The 16,668-nt window shown below is 41.3% G+C and overlaps 1 protein-coding gene across 5 annotated transcripts in view; it reads right to left on the bottom strand.

The window, feature by feature from the left end:
* MEI1 (meiotic double-stranded break formation protein 1) overlaps positions 1 to 16,668 on the bottom strand; it is a 957,414-nt gene that overhangs the window by 305,264 nt on the left and 635,482 nt on the right. For all 5 annotated transcript variants that reach the window (XM_075833602.1, XM_075833600.1, XM_075833605.1 and 2 more), the window contains one exon: positions 13,929 to 14,076. In XM_075833602.1, the coding sequence (XP_075689717.1) occupies positions 13,929 to 14,076 (148 nt within the window). The remainder of the gene's footprint in view (positions 1 to 13,928; positions 14,077 to 16,668) is intronic.

Raw genomic sequence — 16,668 nt, 5'->3', positions numbered from 1 at the left:
GACACCACGTCTATTGTTAAATTTGTTAATTAAAAAAAAAAAAAAGCCAGATACATCACAGCAGCAGCAACCTAGCATTACAAGGGTGGGAAGGTCCACTGTTTTTGGCCCTTCCCTACCTCATAATACCAGCCTGCGGCCACCCCAGTGCCCGACCATCAAAGCAGATGGTCGGGCACTGGATCGTACCAAGCTCTTCCCGACACCCATGGTGGTGGTGGGTACCGGGGTAATAATGGGTGGTTAGTGCTAACCTCTGCACCGGCTAACACTAAGTCCCGCCTTAATAATGGACGCTGTCAATCAGCCAACTGCCATTATCTAGGCCAGGGGCTCAAACTCGGCCGGGTAAGTGGGCCGCATATAGAAAAAATGTGAAGTTGACGGGCCGCATTACTTTCAAATTTGATACAATACAAAATTATTGTTAATCAATTAGTTATTTGAACTACTATAACACTATATTACTATAACACTATATTACTATACTAATACCGCTAGGTTTAAAATTTGAGATATTTCTCCACATGCTTATTTCAACAATCCAGTTTTCCAGTTTAAAAGTGTTTCTAAATGCAGTCCGGCGGCTCAGTTAGCAGCGTTTGGCAAACACACATGTCAACATTGGGCAGCCCCTTTTTAGATAGTGCCACAGTGCCCTCGGTGGATGCTGCCGCAGTGCCCTCTGTGGATGCTGCCACAGTGCCCTCTGTGGATGCTGCCGCTGTGCCCTCTGTGGATGCTGCCGCTGTGCACTCTGTGGATGCTGCCACTGTGCCCTCTGTGGATGCTGCCACAGTGCCCTCTGTAGATGCTGCCACAGTGCCGTCTGTAGATGCTGCCACAGAGTCCTCTGTAGATAATGCCACAGTGCCCTCTGTAGATAATGCAACACACCCCTAAATAATGCCACAGTGCCCTCTGTAGATAATGCAACACACTGGCTTGCCCAGAGCTGGAGTCCCGGAGCAGAGCCGTCTTTAGCACTCTGCCTGGGATTCCAGCTCTGCTCCTGACATCACTGTCTATATATGGACAGAGATGTCAGGGGTAACCCCAGAGCTGGAGTCCCGGGCAGAGCGCTAGTAGGTTCTTCCTGGGACTCCAGCTGTGCTCCTGACATCACTGGGACTCCTGCTCTGGGGAAGCCCCTGACATCATTGTCGATGTATGGATAGCGATGTCAGATGCTTCCCCAGAGTCCCAGAGCAGAGCCTATACTACCGCTCTGCCCGGGACTCCGGCTCTGGAGAAGTCCCTGACATCATGTTTCGAAACATGGACAGCGATGTCAGGGAATTCCACAGAGTCCCGGAGCAGAGCCTGTACTAGCGCTCTGCCCGGGACTCTATATACAAGGGGGGAGCGCTATGTGGTCCTATATACAAAGGGGGAGCGCTGTGTGACACTATATACAAGGGGGAGCGCTGTGTGACACTATGTACAAAGGGGGAGGGCTGTGTAACACTATATAGAAGGGGGGGGCTAAGTAGCGCTATCCACAGCGGTATGTGTGTAGCGCTCTTTACAGGGTGGCTGTGTGGTGCTATCTATAGGAGGCTTTGGGGCACTATCTATAGGGGAATGTGTGGCGCTATCTATAGGGGGCTGTGTGGCGCTATCTATAGGGGCTGTATGCCGCTATCTATAGGGGGATGTGTGTAACGCTCTCTACAGGGGGATGTGTGTGGTGCTAGCTATAGGGGATGTGTGATATCTACAGGGGGCTTGTGTGTGGCGCTATCTATGGGGGAGTGTAATATCTACAGGGGCTGTGTGTGGCACTATGTACAGGCGGCTGTGTGTGGAACTATGTACAGGGGGCTGTGTGTATGTGGTGTTTTATATTCAGGCGTGCAGTGTTTGGTGCTATTATATTTAGGGGCACAGTATGTGGCACCATGATAACTTTATTTTCATTTATAGGTGTGGAAATGTTGGAAAAGTGAGGAGCCGCAGAAATCTGAGACGCAAATTCTGCAGAAATGGGTCATGGCCAGTAGAAGTCGTCATGAAGTCTGGACCAGATGGAGAAGAAAAGAGGAAAACAACTAATAGAATCTGAGACGTCGCCACCTGTGAGTCACTAGATTTATTGAGAATCTGTCACCTCTCCTGACATGATTATTATAGGAAATTCTTGTATTTCACAAAAGGTCTTTATGTGGTTCAGGACTGATAGACAATTCCCATTGTCAGGAGGATGTGTCCCTGCACAATGTGATACTGCCAGTATGTAGGAACACAGCCCTGTGACAAGGGGAATCGTAACACCCATTTGTTAATGCCTGCCCAAAAAGGCAGTGTTAAAAATAAATAAGGCGCAGCAGGGCGGCGGTGCGGAAGGAGGGCCCAAGTTTGGGTAACAGCCCAGGGCCCATGGTGTACTTAATCCGCCACTGGGTAACAGTGTTGTCATGTATAGGACTACTCACAAGCAGTAATACAGAATCAATTTGAACCCAGCCTTTCTTCCTATTCCCATTTATTTGTTTCTATACCTACTTTTGCAAGTCAGCAGAAGCTTTAGTAGCAGTCAAGATGGTGAATAACAATAACACCACTACCACACAAACAACAAATATTAAATAGAATTAAGAATAGAAATAATAAATGGGATCTGAAATGAATCTTTTTGGTGTTCGCTATTGAGGAAGTGTTCACCATATTTTTCCCGGGTAGGCATCATTTGCTTTCTGATGCCTGCATACATTATAGAGATCTAGCGATCTTAGTAACTTTTCCCCTTCTTTTCCCTTATCGCTTCCCCTTTTCCTATTTTTACTATAAAATTTGTTTTGTATCGCCATAACTTTTATCTTTTTACATCGATTTAGCGGTATGAGTCCTTGTTTTTTGCAGGGTGAGCTGGAGTTTTTATTCGTACCATTTTGTACTACATACAACTTTTTAATACATATCATTTTTATAAGGACAGTGATATTTTTACTATCAAGCTATGGAAATGAAAAGGAACTATGCCTTAAACCTGACACGTGTAGTGAAGGCATGAGTGAACTTTGTATACGTGTTATTAAATATGCAATAGCTGAACATTCTTAGCTGATTTATTCGTTTCAATACTTTTTATTAAGATTTTACAGATTAAGTTTACAAATTAATAAACAAACAAAGAAATGTGCATTATCTTGAATCAACATATATCGAGACAGGTCAAGTGTCTGTTGCCATCTTATGTCTTGGTCACTAGTATGTAGTATTCCGACCTTTATAGGCATTTTCAGAATATGCCAAATGAGCACATAAACAGCAGAACAAAAAGAACCAATACAAGGTTAAAGTAAACAAAACAAGGTTAATCCCACACCTGCTTACACATTACTTGCATTAACTGGTTGCCGACACAGGACGAGTATGCTCGTCCTGAGCGGTGAGCACTTCGCGCATTAGGACGAGCATACTCGTCCTGTGTGACAGCCGTCCCTGCGCGCGTCTGTGCGCGCGATCGAGAGCGGGGCAACGGCTGTAATACACAGCCACGGCCCCGCTCTGACAGCGGAGAGGAGAGAAACATCTTCTCTCCGCTGTTAACCCTTTGAACGCCGCGATGACAGCTGATCGTGGCGTTCAAGGAGAGGGGACTGCACTTTGATCGCGTCACAGAAAATAACTGTGACGCGATCAAAGCCCACAACTCGTATGGCCAGACAGCCCAGGGTCCAGTGAAGGACCCCAGGGCTGTCTGAACATATTTCCTGTTGTTAGGGCATACTGAGGTATGCCCTAACAACTGCCTGTGTACAATCAGTAACAGGCTAATGTACTGGCATATAGATCTATGCCAGTACATTACAGTTACAAAATAAAAATCAAAATGATAAATCCCTTTATGGGATTAAAAAAAAAAGTTCAATGAATGTAAAAAAAATTAATGGTAAATAAATAAATAAAAAGTAAATAAAATACACAGAAACACACATTTTTTTATAATAAATAATCTTTTTAAAATATAAGTCCCAAAACATGAAATAATATAGACATATTTGGTATCGCCACGACCGTAACAACCAGTACAACAAATGTATAACATTATTTATGATGATCGGTGTATGGTGTAAAAAAAAATTATTAAAACTGCTGCGCAACTGCTTTTTTTCTGCATTTTAATCTAATTAAAAATGTATAGAAATTAAACGATAATGTATTTGTACCAAAAAATGGTACGTACATAAAGTACAACTCGTCCCGCAAAAAACAAAGTCTCATACAACTACGTCGTACAAAAAATAAAAGCGTTATGAGCGTCGGGATGCAAAGAGGGAAATGTAAAAAAAATTGCTCTGTCCTCAAGGCTAAAATTGGCCGTGTCCTTAAGGGGTTAAGACAGTATATAGGTCTTTACATAGAGATAATGGACAGGTCATTATGTGGAAATACAGTAAGAACTTTGGGTCCACGCACTCCATCTGTTAGCGAATGTATCAGACGTGAAATTCCCATATGCAATAATCCTCTCATATACATAAGACATGTTGATCAGCGCAACCAGCTCAGGTAGGGGTGGGGTTCTGGGGGTTTTCCAGTATCGGGTTAGGACCAATTTAGCCATGACCAATATTTTACATATTGAGATCCGAGATTGTGGAGGAATCTCGTCCATCTGAAGGAAAAGTAATGCTACCTGTGGTGACATGGGGATCCGAATCCCAAGTAGTTCTCTTAGGAGGTCAAAAACCCCCTTCCAGTAGCTACCAATAATAGGGCACTCCCATAAGACATGAATTAGCGTACCCTTAGACGCATAGTTTCTCCAACATTGGGCAGTAGTATGAGGGAACATTTGTTGGAGACGATCTAGTGTGTAGTACCACCGTAGGGCAGATTTGATCGCAGCTTCTGCCTGGGATGAACATGATAAGGAGACATGCATGAGTTTAAAAGCCTTGAGCCATTCTTTGTCTGTAAAGCTAGTCCCCAGATCCCTTTCCCACATTTTAATAGGATATGTTTTTACAAAGGTGGCTTGAGTGTCAATTAGCTCATATATATACTTAAGGCCCTTGAGTCTCTTGTTCATCCATCCCACTAATTTAAGGTTGCACACTGAGTCCAGATTGCCGTGTCTAGTTATAAAATGTCGAATTTGAAAATATTTATATAGATCCCTTGCAGGCACTGAGTATTTGGATCTTAGATAAGAAAAATCTACTAGTTGGTTATTCTCAAGGAGCTGGGAGAGATCCGTCATACCACAGCTTTTCCATACGGCAATATTCATGTCTGGAATAACCACTTCAAAGAAATCTATGGGTATACACGATTTTGGCATAGGAAGGTGATTTTTGGAGTGTGTATGCAAATATGTCCAGCAATGTAGGGCAGCCAAAGTAAGCGGAGATATATCTAACTTACATGGTAAGTCCCAGTGATGGAGAAATAAAAGCGCTTTCAGTGAGGCTGGATAAATATAGGAGGCCTCAATGTTCACCGAAGGAGTCGTGTTATCAAAATGCCACCAAGAAGAAACTTGGGCAACCAAGGTGGCTATGTAATATCCATGTATATTCGGAATCCCCATCCCTCCCAGTTTCCTGTCTCTGGTAAGTATATGAAAGGCAATTCTGAGTTTCTGTTTTGCCCATATGTATTGTGATATTATTTTCTGGGATTGCTGGAAAAATGTATTGGGGAGATGTATGGGAAGAGTGTGGAATAGGTACAAAAGTTTCGGTAATAAAAGCATTTTAAAGGAGGCAATTCTACCTATCCAGGAGATCTCACATTTTTGTAACCTGTCCACTTCCTTCTTAATGTCTGTAAGAAGCGGTATATAGTTAGCCACATATAAAGATTTATGTAGAGGAGTCAGGTGGAGCCCTAGGTATGAGATGTCTATCAACCTCCAGTCTAAGAGGTATTTGTTTTGCAGAAAGTGTAGTGTGGACGGAGTTAGACACAAGGGTAGAATTTGGGATTTTTGGGTATTACGTTTATAAAGGGAAATATTACCAAATAACTGTATGCAATCTAAGACCGCTGCCAGCGAAGTCTCCGGTTGCGATAAGGACAGAAGAATGTCATCTGCATATAATGAGATAGTGTGAATCCGGGAGCCTATCGGTATGCCATGTATTTGTTCATGTACTCTAAGCATCTGGGCAAGGGGTTCCATCACTAGTATAAATATAAGAGGAGATAGAGGGCAACCCTGTCTCGTACCGTTAGTAATTTGAAAGTCAGCCGATAACACGCCATTAGTGAAAACTTTTGCAGACGGGTTGGAGTATAAGGCTTGGACTGCTGTGAGAATCTATCCCTTAAACCCCATAGTATCCAGGACTGTAAACGCATAGGACCAGTGAATACGGTCAAATGCCTTTTCAGCATCTAAAGCTAGTAATACAGATGGTATTTTATGTTTGTTAATGTGATGTAGTAATCCCACTACCCTTCTAGTATTATCAGATGCTTGGCGACCTTGAACAAATCCTACCTGGTCCTCCTGAATCAGGGAAGGAAGTAAAGGAGCTAGTCTGTTTGCTAAAAGCTTCGCATACATCTTAATGTCTGTGTTCAACAGAGATATGGGCCTGAAATTTTGGGGGACATCCGGAGACTTCCCTGGTTTAAGGATCGTTACAACCAAGGCCATTTGATTTTCTCGGGGGAGCGACCCCAAAGACATAGCTGTCTGGAAAAACCTGGTAAGAGAGGGTGCCAAAATAGTGTGGAATGTTTTGTAGTATGCGTTGGTCAGACCGTCCGGACCAGGGGATTTACCGAACGGCAGCCCACGAACAATATCATATATCTCAGTCTCCAAGATTGGGGCGTTAAGGGCAGATAATTGGGATTTCGGCAATCTAGGAAGCGAGATTTGTTTCAAGAAGTCCGCAATTTCTATTGAATCTTTCAGATTATATAGAGACGAGTAGAATACTTTAAACTGATCCGCTATGTCTTTGGGGTGCATAATTTTTCTCTTAGTGTGAGAGTCGATCAAGTATGGGATTCTAGATCGTCTAGTTTGGGCTTTAAGTCTAGCAGCTAGCAATTTACCTGCTTTATTATTCTGCGAGTAATATCTGGCTTTCATTTTTCTAAGAGATTTTTCATATTCTGTCAGTAAACATTGACGTAGATCCTGTCTAAGGCGGAAAACTTGCTCTGCATAGCTCTGAGACGGCGCTTCTCTGTTTAGCACGTCTACCTTATGAATATCTTCAGTTAACGAGGCAATCTTTGCCAGTCTTTGCTTTTTAACAATGTGCCCTAGGCGAATCAAAGATCCCCTTATGAACGCTTTATGGGCATTCCAAAGAGTATCTATAGTAATGTCAGGGGTATCATTAGTTTGAAAATATTCCTTAAGATCTCGCTCAAGTTCTCCCTTGTATTTACTGTGGGATAAGAGAAAGGGGTTACATCGCCATAAGTAAGACTGATTAGTACTATGTTTTTCCTCAAGTGTCATTGTCAAGGCCACGTGATCTGACCACGTAATGTCTTGTATCTGTGATTCTTTGGTCAACAATAGTAACTCTATCTACAAAGAACATATCGATGCGCGAGTAGCTATTGTGAGGTTGTGAATAAAAAGAGAAGTCCGCCTCAGAGCCATGTTGTAAGCGCCATACATCATACAATTCTCTGTTCCAACACATATCAGAGAGTGAGGTCTGAGAGAGCCTAGTATTGGAGGTAGAATCAAGTGAGGTGTCCATTACTGTGTTAAAGTCGCCACATATGAGCAATTTTCCCTCTTTGTATTTATCAATAAGTCTAAAGATTTTATGAAAAAACCTAGTTTGGTGTCTATTAGGGGCATATAAATTCACCAGTGTATATTTGACATTGTTAAGTAAACATGTTAATACGACATATCTTCCATCCGGATCTATATGTGTCTGAAGCAGTTGGAATGCTACAGTATTTTTCACAGCTATCAGCACGCCTCTGGATTTATTGTAATAATGTGACTGGTAAATATCAGGAAATAGGTGATGCCTTATGCGGTCAGCATCTTTTTTCAGGAGATGAGTTTCTTGAATGCACAATATATCACACTTCCTAGCTTTAGCTTCATTCCACACGTTTTTGAGGGCTATTAAGACCATTTACATTCAGGGAGGTAAATGAGATAACCATTATTCAATATGGAGGCGTGCTAATATCTGATCCAATTTCTGACAGCAAAAATTTAGGAGTGAGCTCCATGTTTCTCTCCAAGATTGAGACTCCTTAGCGCTAGCATAACCTGTCATACATAAAGCAAATTTGTAAGCCCTAATTAAATACTGAATTATAGATAGCAGATGTGAGATTATAAAGAAAAGCTAATTAACAAACCAAAGGTAAAACAACATATAAACAAATTCCAGGAGGGGACAAACTGTGTTGTTGCCCCGTGGGTCAGGGGTAGAACAGTTAATCCGAAACCGAATCCCGATGACCGCCATCCGGCACCGAATGTGGCTGATGAAAACCGTGAGAGCAAGAGAGAATCCAAGAACATAGCACGGAGATCCATATTACGACAGATCAGACATCTTTCCCATCTCTCAGCGGGGAGGTCGTCTACGATGTTCAACCGTACTCCATTCTTCTCTGATACGGTGTGGAGATCCCTGTGCTGTCGACTTGGGTGGGGGAACAGCAATGTTCCATTGGCGCAGAAGATTAACTCCTTCCGATACGGATTTAATGATGTGGGACGAATTTTTATATGAGACCATGAGACGGACCGGAAATCCCCACCGGTAGTGAATTTCGTTATCCCGTAATGCCAAAGTGATACGGTGTAGTTGTCTGCATAGTTGCAAGGTCACCACAGATAGATCTGAATATACTGAGATTTCCTTAAACTTTGCCGGGATGTCCACTCCCTTTCTTGAGGCATTTAAAAATCCCTCTTTGACGTGGAAAAAATGTACCCTGGCTAGCACATCTCGGGGTATGGAATCTGCCAAGTGCTTAGGTTTGGGTATACGGTGTATTCGGTCTATAATTAGATCCTGCGGAGTACAAGTAGGCAGCAAGGCTTGAATGAATTCCTGGACATATTGGTTAAGATCTATTGGCGTGATGTCCTCCGAAATTCCCCTAAATTTGAGGTTATTGCGACGGGATCTGTCTTCCAAATCTGCAATTTTTGCTTTAACCTGTGATAGGTCGTTTTCCAGGTCATAGTGTGCATCAATAAGAGTGTTATGAGATGAGGTGATTTCACTCATTTTTGTTTCTACGTGTTGCACTCTGTGTTCCACTTCTGCCATAGAAGCTGCAAGGGGAGTAATGAGCTCAGCCATGCCTGCATGCAGTGACTGGTGAAGTGCCTGTAGCATGGTTTTTAGCATAGATTCCGTGACCGGGTTGGAAGATGAGGGTAGATTGGCTAAAACATATCCAGGTTCAGAGTCAGATAAGCTAGTATCTTTCGCCATGTCCTGTGTCATATCAGGGTCATATGTCCTCCCCCTTCGTGCTACAGGGCTTCTAGAAGATGGGGAAGATGGCGCCGACAGAGCCGGCCCATGTGGCGATGCAGAGCTGTATGGGGAGTTGTGCTCTCTTAGAGAAGCCGCGGAACTGTCAGCTGCTGTGAGCGCTACCCTCTCCCTGGAAGGTGAGCTAACCCCCGGCGATGGCACAGACCTGCTCCGTCTTGGCAGCGATTCTTCAGCGGTTCCCCGCAGACAGCGATGCAGTGGCTCGGAGGTAGGTGAATCGGAGACACCGGTTTTCGTCTCCTCGGCATCTCCACACCCTAGGTACGGTCTGTGTGTGTATTTCTCTCTCGTTCTTCGGTTCTAAGTTGCTAATTAGAGATGTTAGGTGCCGGAGCTAAGGTATCAAGCGGCCATTAAGTTCAGCTGCCAAGCCACGCCCCTACATACAACTTTTTGATCACTTTTTATTCCATTTTTTTGTGAGAGAGAAATGACAAAGAAACAGCAATTCTAGTATTTTTATTTTTTTTCACCCTGTGGATTAAATAATGTATTTCAATAGTTCGGACTTTTAGTGAACTCATTATGTTTTAATATTTTTATTTGTATATAAAACAAAACTTTGTTTAACAGATTCTTCAATTTTTTTTTTATTAGTCACCCTAGGGGCCTTGAACTAGTGATCGGTGGATCGCTTTCACAGTATACTACAATACATATGTATTGCAGTAAATTGTATTTTTACTGGCTCCTATTAAGCTCTGCCTCCTATAGGCGTACCTCACAACTTTCAAAAATTGCAGAGAGACAACTGATGCGGCAAATTTTTACTTTTTAAGCCACATCTCTAACTTCGCCAAGTCCCCGCCCATACACACCCAGCTCAGCCCACACAGTATCATACTCCCATAGTTCCTCCCCACAGTATAATGCTCCCATAGAGCCCCCACACACATTATAACGCCCCCATAGTGGCCTCCACACAGTATAATGCCTTCATAGTGGCCCCCACACAATACAATGCCCCATAGTGGCCCCCACACAGTATAATGCCTCATAGTGCCCCCTACACAGTATAATGCCCCCCAAAAAATATAATGCCCCCATAGCTGCCCCATGCAGTATAATGCACCCCACACAGTATAATGCCCCCATAGTGCCTCCCAAACAGCATAATGCCCCCACAGTATAAGAATAGTATAATGCCTACACAGTATAATGTCCCCATGCTGTATAATGCCCCATAGCTGCATCCACACCGTATAATGCCCCCACACAGTGTAATACCCTCATGGCTGCTCTTCACACAGTATAATGCCCTATAGTGCCCCCATACAGTATAATGCCCCCATACAGTATAATGGGGGCAGTACATAGTGTGCCTCTTAATACATTTTTACTCAAACGCTCCTCTGCTCAAGATTGGCGAATGAAAACAATTAGTAAATCTCCCATTCTGTGTTGTGAGTTACTATATGTTTTTGTTTAATACTGTATACGTCTACAGGGTTTTACACTGTTTCGGAAAGACAGGACAAATAGGAAAGGCGGTGTATGTCTGTATGTGAGAAATGATACGAAGGTGAGTGTGAAAGAGACAATAGTGGGTGAATACTCTGACTAGGTTGAAACCATGTGGGTGGAACTAGAAAGGGAGGTAAACACTGAAAAAATTACTTTTAGTGTAATCTATAGACCCCCCAATATAACTGAGGAGATGGAAGGTCAGCTATATAAACAGATGGAGCGGGCTGCACAGGCGGGTACTGTAGTGATAATGGGAGATTTAAATTTCCGGGATATTAATTGGTGTCATGGTTCAGCTTCAACTGCAAAGGGGAGACATTTCCTCAACCTGTTGCAGGAAAATTTTCTGGGCCAGTTTGTGAAAGACCCGACTAGAGGTGAAGCTCTGTTGGATCTGGTCATTTCTAATAATGCAGAGCTTGTTGGGAACGTCAATGTTCGTGAAAACCTCGGTAACAGTGATCACAATATAGTTAAATTTTACCTATACTGTAAAAAACAAACGCAGGCTGGGAGGGCAAAAACATTTAATTTTAAGAAAGCCAATTTCCCCAGGATAAAGGCTGCAATTCAGGATATAGACTGGGAAGAACTAATGTCAAATAATGGGACAAATGATAAATGGGAGATTTTCAAATCTACTTTGGGTAATTATAGTGCAAAATTTATTCCTACAGGTAACAAGTATTAAAATTAAATCCCACATGGCTTACACCTTCTGTGAAAGGGGCAATACATGACAAAAAAAGGGCATTTAAAAAATACAAATCTGAGGGTACATCTGCAGCCTTTGTAAAATATAAAGAGCTTAATAAAATCTGTAAAAATGTAATAAAATTAGCAAAAATACAAAATGAAAGGCAGGTGGCCAAGGATAGTAAAACAAATCCCCAAAAAATCTTCAAGTATATAAATGCTAAAAAGCCAAGGTCTGAACATGTAGGACCCTAAGATAATGGTAATGGGGTGTTGGTCACAGGGGATCAAGAGAAGGCAGAGTTACTAAATGGGTTCTTTAGCTCTGTATATACAACTGAAGAAAGAGCAGCTGATGTAGCCAGTGCCAGTGCTGTTAATATATCAGTTGATATACTGAATTGGATGAATGTAGATATGGTCCAAGCTAAATGAAATAAAATAAATGTGCACAAGGCCCCGGGACCAGATGGGTTACACCCTAGAATTCTTAAAGAGCTTAGTTCAGTTATTTCTGTCCCCCTTTTCATAATATTTAGAGAATCTCTAGTGACTGGTATAGTGCCAAGGGACTGGCGCAGGGCAAATGTGGTGCCTATTTTCAAAAAGGGCTCTAGGTCTTCCCCGGGTAATTATAGACCAGTAAGCTTAACATCCATCGTGGGGAAAATGTTTGAGGGGCTATTGAGGGACTATATACAGGATTATGTGACAAAAAATAGTATTATAAGGGACAGCCAGAAAAGTTTTACTAAGGACAGAAGTTGTCAAACTAACCTAATCTGTTTTTATGAAGAGGTGAGCAGAAGCCTAGACAGAGGGGCCGCTGTGGATTTAGTGTTTTTGGACTTTGCAAAGGCATTTGACACTGTCCCCCATAGACGCCTAATGGGTAAATTAAGGACTATAGGTTTAGAAAATATAGTTTTTAATTGGATTGAGAATTGGCTCAAGGACCATATCCAGAGAGTTGTGGTCAATGATTCCTACTCTGAATGGTCCCCGGTAATAAGTGGTGTACCCAGGGTTCAGTGCTGGGTCCACTATTATTTAACTTATTTATTAATGATATAGAGGATGGCACCAAGCTATGTAATATAGTTCAGTCTATGGAAGATGTTCGTGAATTGCAAGCAGATTTAAACAAACTAAGTGTTTGGGCATCCACTTGGCAGATGAAGTTTAATATAGATAAATGTAAAGTTATGCATCTGGATACCAACAACCTGCATGCATCATATGTCCTAGGGGGAGCTACACTGGCGGATTCACTTGTTGAGAAGGATCTGGGTGTATTTGTAGATCATAAACTAAATAACAGCAATACAGCATGCAATGTCAATCAGCTGCTTCAAAGGCCAGCAGGATATTGTCGTGTATTAAAAGAGGCATGGAATCGCGGGACAGGGATGTAATATTGCCACTTTACAAAGCATTAGTGAGGCCTCATCTAGAATATGCAGTTCAGTTTTTTGCTCCAGTTCATATAAAGGATGCCCTGGAGTTGGGAAAAATACAAAAAAGAGCAACGAAGCTAATTAGGGGCATGGAGAATTTAAGTTATGAGGAAAGATTAAAATAATTAAACCTATTTAGCCTTGAGAAAAGACGACTAAGGGGGGACATGATTAATTTCTATAAATATATTAAAGGCACATAAAAAAAATATGGTGAAATCCTGTTCCATGTAAAACCCCCTCAAAAAACAAGGGGGCACTCCCTCCGTCTGGAGAAAAAAAGGTTCAACCTGCAGAGGCGACAAGCCTTCTTTACTGTGAGAACTGTGAATCTATGGAATAGCCTACTGCAGGAGCTGATCACAGCAGGGACAGTAGATGGCTTTAAAAAAGGGTTAGATAATTTCCTAGAACAAAAAAGTATTAGCTCCTATGTGTAGAATTTTTTTCCTTCCCTTTTCCCGTCCCATGGTTGAACTTGATGGAAATGTGTCTTTTTTCAGCTGTACTAACTATGTAACTATGTAACTATGTAACCTCTATAACCTCTCCTCAGCATAATCTAAAGCACACATTGCAGTTGCTGGACAAATCTGTGCCATGGAATTTCTAAAGGGAGAAAGTTTTATGAGGCTCCTTTTTGTGTGTTCCATTCTGAGTTTGGCTACAATAAATAACTGTATGAAACTTGTATCAAAAGTGTGAAGTTGGTCTAAGCATATGCTTTTTTTTTTTTTTTTTTAATAATAATCATTTTAAAACACAGCTCAAGTTATACATGTTATGGCACAATATTGGTCGAGCATATTTCTTGAAAAATTATTTTGAGGAAACTTACCACATTCAGAGCCTCACATTTGTCTTGACTACGTGCCAAAAGATAAAGCACGGCTCTAACTACATATGAAGGAACATGATCACCATGGCTTTGCACGGAATGAAGGAAACTTTGAACTGTCCAACATAAATCAGTCTCTGATATAAATCTATAACAAAAAAAAGACAAGTTATACTACTAACTTACTTCTTAATGTTCAAGCTCAGTGAAAATATTTGGGCTGTAATCCTGGTGTCAGTAAAGTGTCCTACAGTATATCTCAGTAAATTATTCTGTAACTGTTAATGGCCCATTTAAAATGGGTAATTATCTTTATGATTTGTTTGTTTCTGAAGGATTATAACGATAATTGCCAAATATAAATCAAATAACATATCAAAGAAACAATGCACATATTATTTGTAGTCTATCTAAATGGATTACCATTTACAACCACAATAAATATGCCTATGAAGCGCACTACTCCTGAGCCATCATTAGGCAACATTGATGCTTCCCACTGCTACCTAATGATTGTTATAATAGAAATATCCATCAGATACACAAAATGATATTTCAAACCACTGTTTGTCGGTGGTTTGAAACATTATTCTGTGTAAATGGGCAAATCCCATAGTAAACCAGAGGTCCACTACCTGGTAAATTACAATCCTTATTCTCTCATATTCGAGCAGAGCAGGTGTTTTTAATTTTAATGTCAATAAAGCTTAAAGGGGTCCCAGATTAAAAAATGATCACCTATACACAGATTATAATTGTCTGATCGCGGAGGGCTCCACCACTAGGACCTCCACTGACCATGAGAACGGTGGTCCTGCATTGAGAAGGAGCTTCAATGGAGTGACGGTCGAGTATGTGCTCCCTGCTCCATTCAATGACTATGGGAATGACGGAAACAGACGCTCCATTCAATGTCCTTAGGTTAAGCAGTGAGGTGGAACAGGGGGTTTGGGACCCCTGTTTGGCAATCATTGGGTGTTCGAGCAGTGGAGGCCCCAGCGATCAAAAAATTATCACCTATCCTGTGGATAAGTGATCATTTTTTATTCTGGTACATTTCTGGTACATTTTATACTGTAAAGTTCTACAAGTTTCTAATATACAATGTGGCACATTCATCAACGGTATTGTAGGAATGGCATACTTACAGATGTAGCCATGGTTATCTGGACTCTGATAACTTGTTGCAGCATGATATCACACAAAAAAAAAAACCTTTGAAAAGCCATTAAAAAAGTCAAGTAAATGTTTCTTGCCACTGTGTATTTAATGCGTTAAAGTCCAGATAAAGATGGCTACATCTTTACACTAGCTCATTGCTATCATACATGTATTTCAGTCATTTGGCAAAACTTTCACAAGCTGTTTAATCATGTCCCTTTTGTGCGTCTTTTTTTTTCAAATATGTTGTGCATGTTAAACAACAAGGCTAAAAAAGTGTTTCATAAATATGTAGCACGTTACTTGCAGCATTTTTTTAATGCACATTTCCTGGCACATTTCTTTTAATAAAAATGTGTGTTTGTTTAATTACATACTATATTGCATGAGATCCCATTGAGCAGAAACATTCTTGTCTACATTCAAAGGCAGTCCATTCTGATAATGTCCAACTGAAAGAGATGCATGGCTTGTCACAAGAGAACTTTTGATAAGCTGTAGGAATATGTTTACACATGGTAGATTTGTTCCAAAGTTGCTGCAGTGATCAAGATAACTGTGAGGAATTGAAACACAGTGGGCATCATTTGGCAGTTAATCGTTGCACAGCTTATATTTTCTTAAGAGCAGCTTAAAGTGAATGTCCGCCCTGGAATACCATTTTTTGTTGGTTTTTTTAAAATTCAAAATTGGTTCAAAATTCTGCGCTCATTAATGACTTATTATATCTTCATAGTGGTCTGAGCTGTATTTTTCTGATGCAGAGCTCCATATCCCATGTGTATTTTCCACTTTGGGTAACACAGAGGGTGGCTGTCTGGGGGGGGGGGTATAAACCGGATTCTGCTGCCATAGAGACACATCTCAACCGGCATTGGAGGCAGATTCACCCCACACCGTTGCAGCTCCAAGGTACCGTGGACAAAAAGAAAAAGGACATGCGCACCACACTTGCTCTGCCTGCCTCTGAGACTATAATAAGGTGAGATTAATGGAGTTTGTTAGTATGATTGGAAGGGTAGGTGGGATCCCAGTGTAGTGGCTGTATGTGGATTATGGTGGGAGAAAAGTACTGTATAGGGAAATTGTTCTTAAGAAAGGACGGTGTAATGCCAAGGTCATGCCTGAAGGGTGCGAAAGTCAAATAACTGGGATTTGGACTAGGTGATGAGACAAAAGTCTTGAAGTTGTTGAGAGTGTGGGACGGTGACAAAACAAATAAATCATTTATTACTGCAACCCTGAACTGACTTAAAGGTGTGTTACATGGGTGAGTGTCATAGTGCGCAATGGTGCAAAAATGAAATATTCACATACAAAACGTGTCACAATGTGAATAAACCACAAAAAATTATGGAAGTGCAGTAAGCAATCTTTGTTAAGAAAATATATCAAGATATATACAATAACAGTATATCATACTAAATTTATAAAAATCTGAAATACATGGTTAAAAAAAGGGTATATAACCGCTAAACATCCCCATTAAAAAAGACAAAAATGGCCCCCTAGGATCTGCCCATTTAGATTGTCCAACTACCAATCTTCTATCTATATGGACAGTACCCTGTTCAAAATA

This window comes from Rhinoderma darwinii, chromosome 7 (genome assembly GCF_050947455.1).
Source record: "Rhinoderma darwinii isolate aRhiDar2 chromosome 7, aRhiDar2.hap1, whole genome shotgun sequence".
Lineage (NCBI taxonomy): Eukaryota > Metazoa > Chordata > Amphibia > Anura > Rhinodermatidae > Rhinoderma > Rhinoderma darwinii.
Note: the sequence above shows the minus strand (reverse complement) of the source record. Positions and strands in the feature narration are given on the sequence as shown.